This window comes from Spinacia oleracea, chromosome 6, assembly GCF_020520425.1.
Source record: "Spinacia oleracea cultivar Varoflay chromosome 6, BTI_SOV_V1, whole genome shotgun sequence".
NCBI classification, from domain to species: domain Eukaryota; kingdom Viridiplantae; phylum Streptophyta; class Magnoliopsida; order Caryophyllales; family Amaranthaceae; genus Spinacia; species Spinacia oleracea.
Genome location: NC_079492.1, coordinates 47,716,487 through 47,730,219, shown reverse-complemented (window position 1 = coordinate 47,730,219; position 13,733 = coordinate 47,716,487). Strand labels below are relative to the sequence as shown.

Sequence of the window (13,733 nt, the reverse complement as noted above, 5' to 3'; positions counted from 1 at the left end):
AGAATTTATGTTGTTGTGCTTATGTGCTTGTACGACTTCAAAAATCAGTTACCCATAAAACCACCGGAAAACACTAACAAAGAACGCCACAATAGCAAACCCCAAAAGAATATGAGTAAGATCAAAATTACGAGTAATGTATTGAAGAATTTTGCCAATTTCGAGCAATTATTGAAGAATTACGAGCAAACCCCGAAATCACCAATTTCGCCAATGTATTGAAGAATCACGAGCAAACCCCAAAATCACCGATTTCGCCATTTTCTTGTGAAAATTTTCCTTTTTGAAGAGATAGAGAAAGGCTGACGAAGCCAATTTGAGGAGCTTCATGGTGGCGAGGGCGGAGATCCAACGCAATTGAGAAGGGGATCTTTCGAGAGTTTGGAAGAACCGTCGCCGGAAATGGAGAAAACGGATCGGAGAGTTGACCGGGACGGTGCAATCGAGGAAGTCGAACATTGGGCCTAGGTTGGCGACGGTAGCGGGGGCGAAGGTAGTGACGGCGGTGATGCGTAGTGTTGGTTCAGTGGGGAGGGTTGGTTGGGTTGAGTTGGAGGAGAGAGTAAGTTGCAGATGAATGGGGATTTAAGTGAAAAACAACAATAAGGGCAAAAACGTAAACACTTGCTAACGGAGACTTAACGGACGTTATGTCCGAGTGCATCTGGTGCAAACTTAGCAAAAATAGGGGTATATTATGTGATTCGAAAGACGCGGGTGTATTTGGTGCATTATTGCAAACCTCGGGGGCATTTCATGAAAAAACCGAATTTTTTTATATAGTATCTTCTGCTACGTAATTGAGAACATTATCTCGATCTTCTAAGCTTTTAATTTGTGCTCCGTATGTGAATGCAAGTAGGTCGTATGCTTGTTATTTTTTACGATTGTACTTTTTGATCGATTTAAAATTCTAAGTATAGATAACATAGATAATATGACATAAATAATATTTTCTATCGGTCTTAGGCATCCTAAGAGTTACTATATATTAAGACCGTATTTGGCAACACTAACTAAAATGGAGATGGTATCCAACCTCTCTTCCTTCAGAAATTTTGGAAACATCTAGAGGTTCCTATAACTGCTCTGAATCAAGACTGTTTTAATAAGGGTTGTATTCCTTATGATATTAATGATTCTTACCTTTGCCTGATTCCTAAGACTGATATCCCCTCATGTATGAAGGAATTTAGACCAATTGGGTTATGTAACTCCATTTATAAACTGATCATTAAGACCGTCTCGAATAGGATTAAGTCCTTGCTCCCTGATCTCATCAACCCCTTACAATCTAGCTTTATTATGGGTAGAACTATTGATGAAAATGTTATTATCATTAAAGAGATTGCCCACATTTTTAACAAAGCCAGTAAGAAGAATAAAAGTATGGCTCTCAAAATTGATCTTAGCAAAGCCTTTGACAGTCTTGAATGGAGTTTCATTAGGGACACCTTGATCCATTTTAACTTCCCTATTAAACTAGTGAATCTTATCATGAGCTGTATAACCACCACCTCTATTTCTGTGCTCTGGAATGGGCAAATTACTGAGTCTTTTCTTCCTACTAGAGGGATTCGTCAAGGTGATCCTCTTTCTCCGTATATTTTTGTCTTATGCCTTGAGAGACTTTCTCAAATGATTGAACATAATGTAGGGAATAAACTGTGGAAACCCTTACGTATCTCAAAGGATATTAAAATTTCTCATCTTTTTTATGCAGATGATGTCTTCCTTTTTTGTTCTACTACTACCTCTAATATTAACATAATGCTAAAAACTCTAGATGATTTTGGTAGTATCTCTGGTCTTCTAGTTAATTTTGCTAAATCTTCAATCATTTTCCCTAGGAAAATGAACTATAATGTTAGAAATTCAATTAGAGAGGCTTGTACCTTTAAGGATACCATTTCCTTTGGTAAATACTTGGGCTGTATTATTTCTCCTACTAGATTGAAGAAAGGAGATTTTTTTTGATCTTTTGGATAAAACGACTTCCAAGATTAGGGGTTGGCAAGCAAAACATCTAAATATGGCAGGAAGAAAAACTTTGATAAAGTCTGTTCTCAATGCCTACCCTCTTTATGTTATGCAAACTACAATGTTGCCAGCCACTGTCATTCAGGAATTGGAAGGCAAGTGCAAAAGATTCCTTTGGAATAGAGTTGATAGGTCTAGGTATATTCCTAGAACTAGCTGGAGTAGGGTTTGTGAACCCATAAACCTAGGTGGCCTTAGTATTAGAGATTTAAGAAGATGGAATCTTGCCTTTATGGCTAAATTAGGTTGGAAAATCTTATCCCAACCTAATAAACTTTGGGTTAAAATCCTTTCTTATAGATATCTAAAAAAGTCTAATTTTATGGATTGTTTTCCTAATCCTTCTAACTCCAACTTATGAAAGGATATCCTTAAAGGTCGTCACATAATCAAAAAAGGATCTATTATTAGTATTGGGAATGGAGTGGGAACTTCTCTTTGGTTTCACCACTGGGTTGGCAACTCCCACCTTTATTTAATTCCTAATATTAATATTCCTGATTCCATTGCTCATCTTCGTGTTTCTCACATTATTAAAAATGATTGTTGGGACTTGTCTAGGATTGAGCATATTCTTCCTAGGGATATTTTAGATTTGATTCAAGCTACCCCTCTTTCCACTATCACCTCTAGGAAGGATTCCTTTAGGTGGAATCTGGATAAAAGTGGTAGCTTCATCATTAAATCAGCTTATAATTCTACTGCTCCTCCCCCCCCTCCCTTAAAGCATGTCAGGTGAAGGTTAGTTGGAAAATGTTATGGAAAATTCCTATCCCTTACAAATATAAAATGCTGCTTTGGAATGTTTGCCATTCTATCCTCCCTGTTGCTCAAAATCTGTCTATAAAAATTCATAATTTCAATACTGTTTGTATTCGTTGCAATAATAATGTGGAGAATAACCTACACCCTTTTAGAGATTGTGATAGTACCTCTATGTTCTGGTCCATGATTTTCCAACATCACTCTTCTGTTTTTTACCTTAGCTTTGAAAATTTTTATTCCTTAAATTGGAATGAGTGGGTTTATTTTAATCTTAAAGGATCCCTTGCTTGGAAAATCATCTTTTCCATTCCCATTTGGCATATCTGGTCTTATCGGAATGATGTTGTTTTTAAACTTAAAATGACAAGCAGTGCCAGTTTCTATAACAAGTTTTGGGCGGATTATTCCTTCACTATCAATTTGGTGCAGATCATTGATACTGAGTCCAATGCTGAGGCTCCACCTGCAAGGATTTGGGCTCCCCCTCAAAAGTCTTACCTCAAGCTCAACACTGATGCTTCCTGGATTGATATGAATACTGCTGGTGGTGGAGGTGTTCTAAGGTGTGATAAGGGACTATGGCACATTGGATTTTCCACTCGCTTCAAAACTATTGGCCCTGCTTCTGCTGAACTTACTGCAATTAAGGAAGAATTGCTCATTGCTTGGGAAAGAAAGATCACCCATCTGGAATTGGAGTTTGATGCTGCTGCTGTGAAGTATATGCTCGAAAATCCAAGAGGTTACCAAGACCACCATCTAGCTCCTCTAATCACTGATATTGTTGCTTTGCTAAAGAGAAACTGGTGTGTTACTATCTTCCACATCAAACGTGATGCAAACAAGGTGGCCCATGGTCTAGCTGGCATTGGAAGAAGGATGACTACTACTAAGGTGTATCATTTTCAGCCACCTCCAAATATCAAGGAAGACTATGAGAGAGAGATGCTGCCTCAACAGGCTACTTGATTTCCATGCTTTTGCTGCTGTCAAGGATGAAGTACATTGACTTTTATGCTAACTGCTTTAACTTCACCTCTTTTGGGTTTGTATTATATAAAACTCTTAGGCTAATTATGATCAGCCATAGCTATGTTTACAAGTTTTTGGGTGATAGTTATGGGCTGCTTTTGCTGTTGTGTAAAACTACTATGTTTGGGTGCAGAGGTGTTTAAATCCTCTTAATATATTTCTTATTTCTGCGTAAAAAAAAAACTAAAACGGAGATGAAAGTAAATTGACATTAAGTAACATTTTAATTTAAGGTGCTTCAAAAGTGAGATAAGGAAATAAAAGGGGTCTAAGTTATTAATTTTTTCATCATTTGGGGTTTATGTTTTATTTCTTCATCGGTTAGGGTCTATCTTTGACTTTCATGCAAACTAACTCATATTTAACTCATCCTTAACCATACATGAACTTTTTTTAAAAACAAAAAAATTATCAAAAAATCGTTTCACAATTATACTTCATTTTTTGGCTTGAGTTACTCCAGTGACTCCCTTTTTGTTCTTGACAAATCTACCAGTATCTTCCTCTCCCCTCTAATTAGGTTCTTAACTTAGTTTATTTTATTTTTGTTGGTAAGTAATATATGTATGAAGTAAATAAAAAAGTACTACTACGCAATTACAAGGGAAAAATAGCCCCAACTCAATAATAGAAAAAACAAACTACACGACACAGCCAACAAACAATTATTTTAATTAAATTGCTGAAGAAAAAGGTAAATTTAAATTACAAAGCTCTCCCAGTATAGAATATTTGAATTGGGCTTGAGTTCTAGATTATGGCCATTACATCAAAGAGGGAAAACAATCGGAGATAAATGTTTTTGAGAGGTTTTATGTGTGCTTCATATAGGAGTATTTGGCAATTTTTTATTACTTTTCATTTTTGAAAAGTATTACATAGGTAGGTTAAGGACTTAACATTCTCCGGTGACTTGTCATTAGAGCTGTCAAGTATGTCAGGTCGTATTCGTGTAGAATATAAACGGGTTGGAAAATCTCAACACGAACCCGACCCGTTTAATAAATGTATCGTATCGTGTTGACCCATTTAACTAATCGTGTTGGAGACTCTTGACACTAACCCCTTTTTTCGTGTCTGGTTCGTGTCGTGTTTGTTCAATAAAGTTGATTATGTTATTTAATTAAGTTTATCACCAAATACAATGAATTATTGTTTTTTTTTTCTTAGGCGGTTTAAGTCGTGTTAGTTTCGTGTTGATAATTACAACAATAACCCGACCCATTTAATTAAACTTGCCATATCGTGTTGACCCATTTGGTTAAATTCGACCCATAAACTCTATTTATCATTGCTTACATGGCATTATTGACCCTTGGTAAGTACGTAGTAATTTATTAATGGGAGGCTTACTTCATTCATTATTACTCCGTAATTAATTAAGCATTATATAACTTTTTTTTTTTAAAAAAATCTTGTAATTAATTAAGATAGCATTATATAACTTTTTTTATAATTTTAAAAATCATGTATGGTTTAAGGTGAATTAAATAAGAGTCAGTTTGACTAAAAATTGTACATAGACCCCAATGAGTGAAAAAATAAAACATAGACCCTAAACGGTGAAAAAACTGATAATTTAGACCCCTTTAGTTTCCTTAGCTTCTTCAAAAGTATTACGAAAGGGAGCCTAAATCAAGTAACTCTAAAAATCCATAACGTGTGAGTACGAGTGATTTAATTAGTATAGACAAACATCTTCAAAAGTCGGATACGTGAATTAACGATTTTTTTATCTTTTTTTCTTTTTGGTTAAAACGAGCTCCTCAATTAAATCATGCTAGAGTTACTAGTTGTTGTTACATGGCTGTTTCTGCTCAGATGGAGATCCACAGGAGGGTTTAGCAAATTACAGCCTTGAAAGGCAACCTCATTGTCTTTACCAACAGCTAAATCACGAGAGGGAGGAGGGTTAATAATAACATTATTACAATAGTAGCTAAACAATTTTCGTGCTTTGTTTGCTATGTAGTCCGCTTCCACTACTTTGTGTCTTCTCATGTTCCTCAAGCAACTTGTTCCTAATCTCTTCATTGACTCCCTGCATTCGATGTAAAGATTAGCCATCCAGTCCGTAGGTGTAGTAGGGGTATTAATCCCTAAGACCGCCCTTTGACAATCAGAATTAATAGTATAATCCTTCCATTGGTTGGTCCTTATCCACTCAATTGTATTTTGATGGCGATTGTTTCTGCAAGTAAAGCATCTGTTGCTCTTATTTTTCCAGCAGTTGGAGCAACCCATGCACCTATTTTCTCACGACATACAGCAGCATATCCAGCAGACAAGGTAGAATTGCAGTACGAAGCATCAACTTGGACTATAAAATTAGAATTACCACAAACCTCAATTGGGACATCTTGTTTAATAGAGCTATGATTAACAGCCAAGGATGAGCAATGTTCTATGGCCAACCAAGAAGTTTGGGAGGTGCAAGCTCTTATGTGTTTACTTTCCTTTTGGAAAAGCCAAACATTTCGCCTGATCCAATTCCTCCATAAACAAAAGGAGAACATGGTATGATGGGGAACAATGGGAGAGGGGTGATTTGCAGGATCTGCACACTCAATGTTTTCCATGAACCAACAATTAAAATCATTTTGTAAACCTTTGGTCTGAAATTGGGTATCCCCCCAAAACTCTCTAGCTCTAGGACATTCTATGAATAGATGGGTCAAGTCATTGGTGTGGTTAGGACAAAAATGGCAGTTGGGATTATGGACTATGTATCTACTTGCAAGCATGTTGGCAGTGGGCAGCTATGTTGCACGGAAACGGGTACGGGGACGGGTACGGGGACGGAAAACGGCAAAATTAAAATTGTGAAAAACGGGTACGGCATGGATTCGGCAAAACACTAGTGGAAAAAGGGTCATTTGCATCGCACTTTTAAGCACATTTGCGTCGCACATCGTGCGTGGCAAAAGCTCTCGACGCAAATGACTAAAAGTCATTTGCGTCGCACATTTATGCGACGCAAATGAACCTTATTTGCGTCGCACAATTAGCTAATGTGCGACGCAAATAACTTTTCAGGCATGGTGCTGAAAAGTCATTTGCAACGCACATTAGCTAAATGTGCGACGCAAATGACTTTTCAATATGTTAAAAAAAATGTCATTTGCAACGCACATTAGCTAAATGTGCGACGCAAATGACTTTTCAATATGTTAAAAAAAATGTCATTTGCAACGCACATTAGCTAAATGTGCGACGCAAATGACTTTTCAATATGTTAAAAAAAATGTCATTTGCGTCGCAGATTAGCTAAAGTGCGACGCAAATGACTTTTGGATATTCTAAAAAAAATGAGCTGCTGATTTTATTTAATCCATAGATTAAATAAAATAAGCAGCTTTCAGTACTAGTATATTCAGAGCATAAAAATAAAAGTAAACTAGGTGAAAATTTTGACAATATTTCCTTTGTAATTTGACCCTCCCCAATACCGGGAATGTTATAATACATTAATATATACCTGTCAAAACAGTTTACAACCCAATAAAAGGCAAATTCACCATAGATCAACCAACATGTTGATAACCTAACTACACTTTAAACATAAAAGTTTAAGTAAATATTACAATAAACTAGCTAAATATCGACATTGCTCATAATGTAATCAGCCCAAAGAAAACAAACAAAAATAGCAGAACAATCACATTCTTAGCAACAAAGGCAATACATATTCACCCTTATTAAGAAAAGAAAAACATTAGAGTTGCATAACCCCAAACCTACTCTCAACAGGAGGTATAATAGTCTGCTAGTCTTGCTACCATTTGCAGTTTGAATTGCATTCAGAACAATTATATTCATATAAGGAAACAATAATTAAACCTCAATTATATGGGAACATTTCAGAAAAAGTAATAAACGCTAGCAAGAATTGGGGAATCAACCACAGAACATTAAAATTTGAACTTAGACCTCACAATAATCAAACACACGAGCTGTTATTTATTGTATGCACAAAATGGCAATGTGAAAAACATGTATCATTGGATAAGCAACTGAACATTTCAAACATAAGACATCCAAGGTGAGCAAGGGTGAAACCTGTAATCAGGTCTAAAGTCATGTCCCCATTTTGAAACACAATGTACTTCATCGATGGCAAATAAAGCTATTCCACGGTTCTCCGCAAGCCTCTGAAGTGGACTTATTAGTATGCATTATACACCTCATCAGACAGTGAAAGCTGACATCATACAGTCCCAAGTGACAACATCAGGGCATTTAGAAACAATTCAAACTACAAGCAATACCAGATGATGTACAAATGTGTTCACCTAAGCAGTGTTTCGAGGCAAACGTATACAACGGAATACATGCCGTTCATTGCTTTCTTCTCAACGGTGTTATCTGGTTGTCCTGATCCAAGGAAACATGCAGAGATGCCATGTTTTGATAGCTTTAAGCACTGGTCATGCATCAAGCTTATCAATGGAGAAATCACGACCACGACCTTCCTTGTCAAAAGCGCAGGTAGCTGAAAGCACAGAGATTTCCCTGTAGAAACATTAAAGCCTCAAAAACATTGACACAGTATATACATTGTACAAAGGATTCAAGAAGAAATGCACAGAAAAGGGAGAATAAGAATCAGAAAATAAATACCAGACCATGTTGCTGCAAGAACAAGACAGTCTTGCTGAGAAAACCAAGCACCAAGAGCTTCCATTTGAAAACTTTTCAACCCGGAGTACCCAAAATGTTTACGCAGCAGGCTGTTGGCTTTCTGGTCCCAGTCTGGTCCAAGTTCTACATCCTCTACTGTTCTATGGGCTGAGTTCAGACTGTAAGATGTCAGCGAAGATTTCTTCAAGGTTCCAAAAGACTAAATTAGTTGTTTTTTCTGTCATATATGTGGCATATGTGTGTCTATTAAGTTCTTGCTTCTACTGCAGGGTTGCCTAGCAATCATGGTAGACAAAGAAAAAAATCCAAAGGTAAATCTTACTGAATTTTTTCAACTGGATGGACTATATGTTTCATGATATTGTCTTAGCTAGTTAATGAATCTCTTTTAAGAGTTCGACATAATCAAAATCCTAAAATCAAAATCAAAATCTAGGGTTCAAACAATCAAAATTTAGATTCATCTGAAATCAAAATCCTAAAATCAAAATCAAAATCCTAAACAGATTCGACATAATCAATAACAAACTACAACATCTGAAATCAAAATCCTAAAATGAAGAGTTCAAACAATCGTAAAATAAATACTCAAAATCACCAACTAACTAACATAATTAAGCCCTAGATTCATCAAAACAATATGAAAAAGTTGCAAAATTAATTAAACATGGAAATCACGGTAGGGAGAGAGAAAATACCTTTAGATCGAAACAAGGTATTCAAGGTCGGTGGCGATAAAAACCGAAACTCCAGCACCAACACTTCGGCGTTGTTATGGCGGTGTAACTCGGGACCAACTCGGTCTGAGTCGACTCAACAGATTCCCCAAAAACTCAGCCCCACTTCCACCGCACCCAGATGAGTCGCCGCCGAGTCATCCACCTCAGAGCTGGAGTTTGCAGAGAATGCGGCTTGAAATCCGGCTGAAGACGTCATCGCTTTCAGATCTGGGTTTGCCTCCTTCGTATTCGCTAAGCTTGAATTTTAAAACAAATTTGAGATATTGGGATGATTTGGTGAGAGGAGACTTTGAAGGGAAAGCTCGATACTGATTCTGAAGGAGAGACAGAGAAGCTTTGGAATTTCAACAATGGAGATCTGGAAATTATGAGAGAGAAAGAGTTTGGGGAGGCAGGAAATGTATGAGGGAGAAAGGGAATGGGAGCAGGGCGTCGCACCAAATTAAAAAAGAAAAGGAAAAGGTAATAATTAAATTTTAATTAGAAACCGAAAATTTTTTACCTCCTTTGCGTCGCCGATTAGTAAATCTGCGACGCAGATGACTCTAAGAGTCATCTGCGTCGCAGATTAGTAATTCTGCGACGCAAAGGAGGTAATATTTTGCGTCGCATTATTATTAATCTGCGACGCAAATGACTTTAAGAACATCTTAGAGTCATCTGCGTCGCAGATTAGTAATTCTGCGACGCAAATGACTAATTTTAATGCTTAAAACTGTCAATTGCGTCACATGTTTAAATGTGCGAGGCAAATATGGTGATGCAAATGATTGTTTTTCCACTAGTGAAAAAAAAAAAAAAAAAAACAAAAAAAAGCTAAATTAAACATCCATACATAACCATCTTGGGATGAATCCATATTGGTCCTAATCAAATGAAAAATAAACAAATTCATTCAACATAACCATTACAATTCAACACTCAAGTTAACTATTAACTAATTAATTAAGAGTTTAAACATTAAGTCACCTAAATGACAAAACCAAAGAACATTTAAAAACAGAAAATAAAACATCTTAAAAACAGAAAATAAATAATATAAAAAACAAAAAAAAAAGAATAAAAAAAACAAAAAAAAAAGAAAATAATTAAACAAAAAATAGAAAATAAATAAACAAAAAAAACAGAAAATAAAGAATACAAATAAGACATTCAGACGTTCATTCACAAATCAACGCAAAACAAATCGAAAAAAAAACAAAAAGAAAACAGAGAACAACTTAGAGTGCTCACGAGTCACCGGCCGGCGAGGGAGACTGGGATCCGAAGAGTCGACGGCGGATCCGAAGAGTCGACGGCCTAAAGATCCGAAGAAGACTCGAAGAAACCAGAAGAGAAGACTCGAAGCTTCCTCGAAGAAACCAGAGAGACTAAGAGAAGAACGAACCGGCGACCGGCGAGGCAAGGAGAAACAGCCGGCGGCAGTGGGCGACGACCAGCAGCCAACAATGACGCAGGTGAGAGAGAGAATTTGCCCCAATTTGGTGATTTTGGAAATAAACCCTAATTTTTGAATTTGGCCTTCACAGCCACCATAAAACCTAAGGATTCGCCATTAATCCCCGAAATACGTACCCACCCGTCCCCGGAAACGAATCCAAACCGTACCCAAATTCAACCCGCGTACCCACTATTCAGATTCGTTTGGGGTACGTTTTTGGGCCGTACCCGTACCGTACCCGTACCGTACCCGTACCGTACCCGTACCGGGTACGGGATACGGTACCTGGGAGCCGTACCCGTGCTTCGTAGGTGGGCAGCCTACCCCAAAGGATGGACCAAAGGAATACTCTAATCTTGGGGGGGGGGGGAAATGGCTGACCAAATGACATTCCAGTTTGGGGATTGCAAGCAGTTAGGATGATTTTGATTCCATATAGTGTTGTAGGCTAACTTGGTGTTAAAAAAGGCTCCCTCCCCAAAGGTACAGAAGGGGGCATCACTGCCAACAGTGGGAATATGCAGGGCATTGATCCAAAGGACTATGTCAGTGGGAAGAACAACACGTTAGGTTATGATACATATGAATAAACATAAATCATGCGGAAAAACCATAATGCCAGGAAACATATTATTTACACATAATCATATAGCATAATTTAGATGCATAGACTTTGTAGTGTGCCCTCCCTAGCTGCGCCCGAACCGAACAAGAACAAGTCTTTAGGACTCCAAGTGTCGTCCCTCCGTAGATAGTCCACAGCACGTCCGGATCCGCCTTAAGCTTGACCAACTAGAATCGCCCTTAAGGTTACTAGGATTTTCGGTTCTTTGGGTTGCAAGTGTTTGGCTGATTTTTGCTTTAAAATCTTACCTTTGAATACTTCAAAATCGTCAGTCAAATATGTGACCCTAGGCCCTTATTTATAGAGTTTATGGAAAGGAATTATAATCCTACTAGGATATGGATTTATTATTTAGAATCCTAATAGAACTCTAAATAATAAATTTAATCTTTTAGGATTAGGATTTAATCAATGCACGAATTCCGATAGGATTAGGATTCGTTAGGAACACGAGCACACGCATACGCATGCACGCCCGTATGCAGGCCTTGCGGCCCACGCCGAGCGCACAACTATTGCGGCCTCGCAGCCCATGAGCTTCGTGCGCGCTTGCCAGTGCTTGGCTGGGCCTGGCCTTGCGCTGGGCCTGGTCGAGCACTTGGCGTGTGGCTTGCTGGGCGTTGGCCTAGCCTCGTGCTGGGCCTTCGTCTAGCAAGCCTTGTCCGATGCTAATTCGTACGATACGCTTTCCGATTAAATTCCCGATTCCGGAATTCATTTCCGATACGAACAATATTTAATATTTCCTATTTCGGAATTAATTTCCGTTTCGAACAAATATTTAATATTTCCGTTTCCGGTATTATTTTCCTATTCCGATAATATTTCCGATTCTGGCAATATTTCCATTTCCGGCAATATTTCTGATTCCGGCAATATTTCCATTTCCATTAATATTTTGCGATACGTACCATGTTTCCGTTTCCGGCAACATCTACGACTTGGATAATATTTATATTTCCGTTTCCGGCAATATCATCGTTTCTGGAGTATTCATTTGCTTGCCTTTGACGATCTTAGCTCCCATTGAAACCAAGATCCGTCGATTCCGAATATCCACAGATGGAGTATTTAATGCCATTAAATACTTGATCCGTTTACGTACTATTTGTGTGACCCTACGGGTTCAGTCAAGAGTAAGCTGGGGATTAATATTATTAATTCCACTTGAACTGAAGCGGCCTCTAGCTAGGCATTCAGCTCACTTAATCTCACTGAATTATTAACTTGTTAATTAATACTGAACCGCATTTATTAGACTTAACATTATATGCATACTTGGACCAAGGGCATTATTTCCTTCAGTCTCCCACTTGTCCTTAGGGACAAGTGTGCATTTCCTAATTCCTTTGTCGCTCGATGCTTGCTCTTGAACATAAGGTAATAGTTGTCATCCTTATTATGTCCAGGTGTTTCTCGGTTTCAGAGTTCAACTGATCAAATAAACAGATAATCATAGCCTATGATTCATCCGAGCACGGCCATGCATGCATTATACAGTTTCTAGCTCTCCGAGTGGCCTTGTACAACTTTCAGCATCTTATCCCGATTTATGGTAGGATAATCCCAATCTTGCGATCTTGAGATTAGACTTCGTTTGATAGGTGATTACCTGAGGGCTTCCTTTATAGCCTCATTTTACGGTGCGACGGTTGGTCAACGTCAAAGTAAGCAGTTCTCAAACAAGTAATCTCAAATCACTCAGGTATTGAGGATTTAGTGTCAAATAATTTTAATGAAATTTACTTATAACGGATTTTTATCTCTTATAGTAAAGTTTCATAGGTCTGTCCGATACTAGTCTTCCCAAAGTAAGTATCTATGCAAATGATTACGACATTGCCATGTCCACATACTTCAAGAAACAGAACTACTAGTCATCTTGCATTCTAGTCGTCTAACGTTTTCTATGCGTCCATCTTTATAGAAAACTCCAACCAGGGACCATTTTCAACTTTTGACATTCAAGTTCACTTGATAGACATTTCTTAGTCACAGGACTGGTCCTGACAGTCTATCTTGAATATATTGTCAAATTGAAGGGACTCATCATTTAATACTAAACCAAGATTAAATGGAAAATGAAAATACATTTCATATATGATAAATGTTCAACCCTAATGTTTTACAACCATGGGCCTCAAACCCATCTTTAAAACAGTTCATGGAATTCAAAGCTATGCTTGATTTCCAGTGCTACAATGTGAGTGTTGCTTCTCACTTGTTGCATTAGGTATAGTTATCATGCTTTGCCAATCTTAATATCCTTTTCATCGAATGTTCTTCGAGATAGATGATAAGATCTTTTGAGTATGTTTATTTTCTGATCTAGTCTTTCTTGCTACAATAGTGGCTCTACGCATTCTGTAATGAAGAACCATCAAGCCAGCAGATATGTGATCCACCCAAGTTCAGTGAAGACATCTTTAACATAAACAACCCTGTTTTA

General features: G+C 37.6%; 1 protein-coding gene across 3 annotated transcripts; it reads right to left on the bottom strand.

Annotated features, from left to right (window-relative positions):
• Positions 1-7,901: 7,901 nt before the first annotated feature.
• LOC130464300 (ATP-dependent DNA helicase Q-like SIM) lies at positions 7,902-9,975 on the bottom strand. Of its 3 annotated transcripts, none has more exons than XM_056833796.1 (4): positions 9,177-9,975; positions 8,458-8,636; positions 8,130-8,349; positions 7,902-8,038 (listed from the first exon to the last, which is right to left on the bottom strand). In XM_056833796.1, the coding sequence occupies exons 2-4, from the start codon at positions 8,519-8,521 to the stop codon at positions 7,945-7,947; spliced, it is 378 nt and encodes a 125-aa protein (XP_056689774.1). In that variant the 5' UTR covers positions 8,522-8,636; positions 9,177-9,975; the 3' UTR covers positions 7,902-7,944. The 3 variants fall into 3 exon arrangements, with proteins under 3 accessions (XP_056689774.1, XP_056689773.1, XP_056689772.1); XM_056833795.1 differs by having other exon boundaries at positions 8,458-8,625; positions 9,177-9,974; XM_056833794.1 differs by having other exon boundaries at positions 8,458-8,753; positions 9,177-9,972.
• Between the last annotated feature and the right edge of the window lie 3,758 nt (positions 9,976-13,733).